The sequence below is a fragment of the Pararge aegeria genome, chromosome 8 (genome assembly GCF_905163445.1).
Source record: "Pararge aegeria chromosome 8, ilParAegt1.1, whole genome shotgun sequence".
In the NCBI taxonomy this organism is placed as follows: Eukaryota; Metazoa; Arthropoda; class Insecta; order Lepidoptera; family Nymphalidae; genus Pararge; species Pararge aegeria.
In genome coordinates, this window is record NC_053187.1 from 10,633,296 (window position 1) to 10,640,055 (window position 6,760).

Genomic DNA, 6,760 nt, shown 5'->3' on the forward strand with positions numbered 1-6,760 from the left:
TGGTTTAAAAAAGCTTTGAAGAGCCGAGTGTAGCATTATCATGCTAATTGGACATTTGGAGCCTTATTAGGTATCTATTACTCTTTTAAATTATTACACCATTATAAATTGAAAAAGTTGCTGTAATAATTACTTCCTCCAAGATTAAATATATAATATTGCTAAATATTTAAAATAAATGGTAATTTTATCATGATTTGGGACATCTGTGAGGTTTTATCATTTTCGTAAATAGACAGTTAGTTTAACATTTAAAGTACACAATTTATAACACAATACTAATAATGGCAACATTCTTGTTTATTTATACTAATTAGAGAATTAAAAAACCTGAATCTAAAATGTATTTTTTTTGAATGTAAATTAAATATCTAAAACTCGAGTGCACTAACGCATAAAAGTGTTAAATAAATTAAGTTAGAGCTGTGTGAGTAATAGGTAAGGATAAAAATAAAAAAGTTAATACTGAAATAATTTATATTTAACTACACACGTTCAGGCTATTATAAAAATAGCAACAACATTTTAACAGTGGATAAATTCTAAAGAATGAAGTATGAATATGATCGACATGAAGCCGGCAGGCGGCTGTACTTTGATGTGCAGCGTTCGCGCCATATGCGCCTTCGAATCGCGATACTCCAATTTCACGCAGCACAAACGCCGATTCGTATAAAAGCAGCTGCGAAGATCTGAAAAATCATTCCAGTCTTACACATCCACCGAGGATCATCACACATATTACATTACATAAAATAATTTATATTTAAAAATTAAAACAATGAAATCGGTGAGTGACATAGGAAAAACCAACTAGCTTAGTGATATATAGATTAAAAAAGGATGATTGATCAATAGAAAAATAATTTTCAAAAATTTTGTTACTAGAAATAAAAAAATATGATTAAAACAAAGAAATTAGCATGTAAATAAACGAGATTTTACGATTTGGCACTTTAATTTGAATATCCATGTTATTATAACATACTATTATTTATGTGAAATTTCATAGTTTTTGACAAAAATGTGTAATAGTGGTTCGTTTAATAGGCTCGCGTTGAAAGTTTTCAATAGGAAAGAATTAAAATAATTATTTAATACTAATATTTGATTTCATTTATTTTCCAGGATCTTTTCACGATTTCTAGATTTTGGGATTCTATCATTTTTGTGATAGAATCCAGGATAAAAATAGCCTTAAAGTTAAAAGTCCTTTTACACAATAATTCTGCAAATTTTCTTTTAATTTCCTATGCTCCTTTATTTAGTTTCAACAATAATTATGATATACAGTATGACTGACTGACAGACGTATGAACAGGCAGACAAAGTTAACTTTAAGATATCATTTCGATTTTTAATAAATTAATTAAAATTGCCTTGTATTGTTCAATATCTGTTTGATTGCCATAACATTTTTATCCCATGAAATACTGCGTATATAAAAAACTAGATTTTGTCAACATTAATCATATTTTTAAATGGTATATATCCCATAAAAAGTTAACGGCTCTCATAGCATTCGAATGTTACACCATTTTTTTATAACACGCAATCCACAATGTCAAAAATGATATTTCAAACGAGGTTTCGAATCATCACTCTCATAAAAATTAGTTTGACCTAACGCAAAGTAGGTATTTAAGTACGGTTTGCCTTATATATCCATTTGGCTCTGTGGGTTCTGAGGTTTTAAATGCCTATATAATTTTTTTTTATTCTTGACCATTGATAGATTAGAGCAATTATGAATGTATATCACTCCTAGCTTTGTATGGTAAATTAAACTTGAAAGTATTACTGACTGTTCATTGGTTACGTTATTATAATAATAACAAACTACTAGGGCATCAGAAAATTTAGTTTTCGTCTTGTTTAGTTTGTGTCAGCATGTTATTATAACATTTTTTTTTTAATTTTCAGATCATCGTACTCTCCGCCCTTGTGGCCTTAACCTATGCCGCCCCCCAGTTCAATCAATACCAGACCCAGCCGCAGTATCAGGTCATTCCCATAATCAGACAGAACCAAGAAATCAACCCTGATGGTTCCTATCAGTGGAGGTAATTTACATATTTTACTATCTATTGCAGTCAATTTGGTAGAACATGGAAATAGTGGTATTTCGCACGGGAACAAATAAATTACCTAAGTTTTTATATCTGATAATTTAAGTTGTATTTCTCACGAGAACTAATTAATTGGCAGCATTATTAATTAGCCTGCAGTTACGCTAATTTTAATTTGGTAATGTTATCATACATTGTTTTCCGTTACTCTGTACAGAATAGCACCTATCTACGATTTATTATAAAACAAGAATAGCGCTTCAGTAGCAAATGACTAGGTTCACAAACAAACGTACATTGTATTATTTTTCATAATATCACGTGATGATCAGTTTGCCTTTTATGACTACAAGAACGTTATTTCAGTCGACTATATTTTAGAAAAGTTTTCTTGAGCTATACAAAAAAAGAAAATTGAATTAGCTTTTTCTTTGTAGCTATAAATGAGAAAAAAATATTAAACGTGTCATTTAAAACATTGTCAAACTTCGTCCATAACATGACTATTTATAATGAGTACCTATATTTTTTTAGGAATAAGATGAACTTTTGTACACTTTCATCGTTTTTACAACATCCCGTTAATGTTTATTTTTCTTGTGTTATAAATCTTTAACATTAATGCAAAAATAGATACAACGCCACATTCAATTTACAAAAATGATGTTGTCTATTATACAACAGACTTGTGCAAACGCACGGAACGACCCAAGACTTGCAGCATCATAAATTTGACATAGAGAAACCGCCATTAATTAATATTGCTGTGAAATATTTCCCTCGGCTCATTTCAAATTTGTGATGCGAGTTCATTGTGAAATATAAACTCGGATCTCGGATCATAAATGGGCATTCCTTTAATGTCAAGTATATTAAACTTTAAATTGTGGGAGTAATCTTAAAGATAGCGTTCACAGCCCAGCCCTGATGATGTAATGCAACTGGCTCCATATCATTTAATATGTAAATATATTATGAAGTTCACTATACATATTACATAATATTTGATCGGTAAAGAAACGATATAAAACGAATTTAAAGTAGAACAAAGCATTAATAAACTAACACATTATCGATAATTTGCATCTAATTAATCAAACACTTTATTTTTTATTGATGTTTGATTAGATTAACTGCCAAATGTTAGTGACAGAATTATAAGATTAAATAATGGAGTTCATTGTGAAACATTTTTAAATAAAAACACAGCGGGTGGATTTAGAAGAAAATAATACGTTAATTACTGTCATCTTAGTACCCATAACACAAGCTGCGCTTACTTTGGGACTAGATGGCGATGTGTGTATTGTCGTAGTATATTTATTTATTATTTATTATTATGATTTCGCAAAGGTACGACATATTAATTATTTGAGAGAAATAGCATAAAAATTAAAAAATGATGTTAAAATATCTCTGCAAGATAGATATCTCTGAAGTAGTCATTACTTAGTCTTGATATGTATATTGTGAGATGATCATATTTAAAACAAGTATTATAGTTTGGTTGATGGTTATCCACCATCTTGCTTTATATGGTTAAACAGCGATTGTTATCAATTCCAGAAACATAAAGATTGTCGCAAAACCTGTATGTACTTACTCTGCCGGCTTTTTAAACTCTTCTTGGTTTTAAAAACATTTCCAGAAAATGTAGGATAGCATCTTTGACTCACCTTAGTTGCAGTTTTTATAATCAGGGTTAGAGGTGAGGTTAGAGGTGTCACGTAAAATGAGCATTTTAAATTTATGAGTGATTTTTAAAGTGCAAAATTAATTTGCATTAACTAATAGGAATTTGAGTCGGTGATAGTCTAGTGGTAAGTCTTCACACTTAAGCTTCACTTTCGGGGTACAAGTTCGAACCGCACGACGCGCACATGTAACTCTTCTAAGTTATGTTCGTTTTAAGCAATTAGCAAGATGATTTAACGGCAAAGGAAAACATCATGAAGAAATACTACGGATCACCAGGTCCTGGGTTCGATTTCCAAGTCAGACATAAAGAAATTTTATTTGGGTAATACCAGCACGCACCATGATAATTGGATTTTTGTACAATTATATTGGTTTCGATTGAGGATTGACAATTAATAGTAATAATAAATATATATTTTATTGAAGCAGGCGTAACTTTGCAGAATTCCATGATATACTATGAAAATTAAGCTTAATTTACTTTACATCGCGAAAAGCAGGAGAATCTGTATAGTGTAATTTATAATTTCTTAAATCTTTATACTCCACATCAAGCAGATCTTCGGCAATGTACCCTCTTCATATATACCTACAAGGCTACATAGCTAATTATGTTTTAAAGCTTCACTGGCATAAACTAACCTGACTGAGACTGTCATACAAACAGATTGCAAGCTGCATATCATATTATGCATTTTAGAGATTTTGTAGTGATTAGATTTCTCTTCGACTCATTCAATATTGTTCTCGTCGTTTGTAATTTCTCTCAGCTTTCTCTATCGTTCCAAACCTCTGCTAAGTACATTAAAGATTAGTCTCAGTTTCTTTGTCTCAGTAAGGCCAGATACAGCCCATTGTCAATAATTATTATTAATCAGAGTTTGTCAAACGATGGTAACAAACCTTTTTATTTTTCCATTGTCTTAAAAAATTACAGTTATGAGACTGGCAACGGTATCAACGCCCAAGAACAGGGATATCTCAAGAACGCCGGCATCAAAGACGCTGAAGCGCAAGTTGCTCAGGGCTCCTACAGCTACACTGGTCCCGAGGGTATCCCGATCACCGTGACATACATCGCTGATGAGAACGGTAAGACTTGTTTCCAAAATGACATGCAGACTAAAGCGTGATGTGGTTTATGATTGTTTATTTATCTATTTATAATGGACAACCAACAGTAGATACATTATAACTTACAATTTTTTTTTTTGTAATGGGTCACATAGTAAATGTTTCACTATTTACAGGATATCACAGCACGCATTAAAGTGTTACAAGTTATTCCTATAATTAATCTAAACCTATAAAAGTACGAACATTAAATTCATCAAACCTCAGCTACAATGAATAATCTTATTCATCTAATTATTTTGAAACAAAAACAAAATAAATTCATTAAAATAAGAATACTTAATCAGAATATCAATGGTTGGATCCTACTTTTCGTAATCCGAGACCAAACTGACAATGGTTCCGATATCGATGTACATACATTTCTATACATTGGCAAGTTCTAAATAGTTAAATACTTTTTCAGAAGCTAGTTAGTAATAAACTCTAGATTAAAATGTTTTTTTTTAAGGTTCAAAAAATATTATTTTTAGTTCTGTCTGAAAATGTAAACCATCGGATTTTCGATGGAATCAACGGGTCAATGTTTTTTATACTTATTGCTACTTTAGTTAAATGAAAAATACAGTTGAAAAAATATGCTAGGCTTTAAACTCTTGAAATCTCTGCAACAAAATTATGTTATTGAATTAATGATACTTTTTTATATACCTAAGTAGAACAGCGTTTTATGACAGAGCTCTTCAGGGGAATTACGCCTTGCTAATTTCTGCCGCCATGCAGCACTGTTCTGGTCTGGCCTGATTGGTGGTGTCATTACAGGAACATGAGGAACACGGTCTGTGTCCAGCAACCTACCCCTCAGGTTGGTGGTCACAGGGCGACAATTTGTAGGACGTGTTTCTTGCATACGCTGCGAAGTGTTATGCATTGTTCTTTGAATAATGTAGACACAAATTATGTTAGTTTTGGATTGTGCTTCGATTTTTGTACTTATGTTCCAAAGACAAGCTTTTGCTTAATTCGCAGGTTTGCTTGTTTTAGTTTAACAGGTAAAATCAGTACAATAATGCGTTCAGGATGCTGATGGGATTGCCTATGTCTTGCAGTGCGTCAGGGATGTTTGCCGAAACGCATATAGATTGTTTCTTCAGGAACATGCGAAAACGGTGTATGTCCTTGGTGCGCAGGGTTTGGGCTAGTTCCAGCGGCCTTCTGAGGGCACTTGCTGGCAGGACTGATTGTCAGTACCTGTGCCATTGCTGCATGGTACACGTTCTTTACAATCGGGCATGCCAGAAAGGTTTTATGTAAACTATTTCCTTAGGCTAAGTTAACTAACTTTTAACTTTGTATTTTACTAACCATTTATGATCCAAGTCAGTCGAAATAAATTAATTTTATTACTTTTATTTAACAGGTTTCCGTGCTGAGGGCGCGCATCTTCCTACTCCTCCACCCATCCCTGAAGCCATCGCCCGCGCGCTTAAGTACATCGCAGCCAACCCCCAAACCCAGCAACAACAAAACCAGTACCAACAAGGGTTCCGCGGCTAGTTCTTACACTAACACCCAACGACATTTGCGAACTTCAGATTGATATAATAACCGAATCATGTTAGACATGTGGAAAACGATCGACTCAATGATGCTTAGTTATAAGTATAATCCTACTGTGATTTATTTTATAGTATAAGTAATTACGAGATTAATAAAGATAAATTTGTAAAGTACTTGTGTACTTTTATTGATTCCTATGAAGCTGTTCCCAGTGAGTTTGTCTAAGCGTTGTTTTAAAAGTTCTTTTTTTGGTTTTCCATTTCTAGTTTTTTCTACCCAAAAATAATTTAAATATAAAAATTTAAGTTCGTGGCATATCTAATACTTTGCTTTATAATCATGTTTTATATCTTTCGTTT

General features: G+C 32.2%; 1 protein-coding gene across 1 annotated transcript; it reads left to right on the forward strand.

The window, feature by feature from the left end:
* Nucleotides 1-712: 712 nt before the first annotated feature.
* Nucleotides 713-6,525, forward strand: LOC120625698 (endocuticle structural glycoprotein SgAbd-2-like). Its single transcript, XM_039892838.1, has 4 exons — nt 713-790; nt 1,924-2,063; nt 4,705-4,859; nt 6,262-6,525. The coding sequence occupies exons 1-4, from the start codon at nt 782-784 to the stop codon at nt 6,396-6,398; spliced, it is 441 nt and encodes a 146-aa protein (XP_039748772.1). The 5' UTR covers nt 713-781; the 3' UTR covers nt 6,399-6,525.
* Nucleotides 6,526-6,760: the final 235 nt, after the last annotated feature.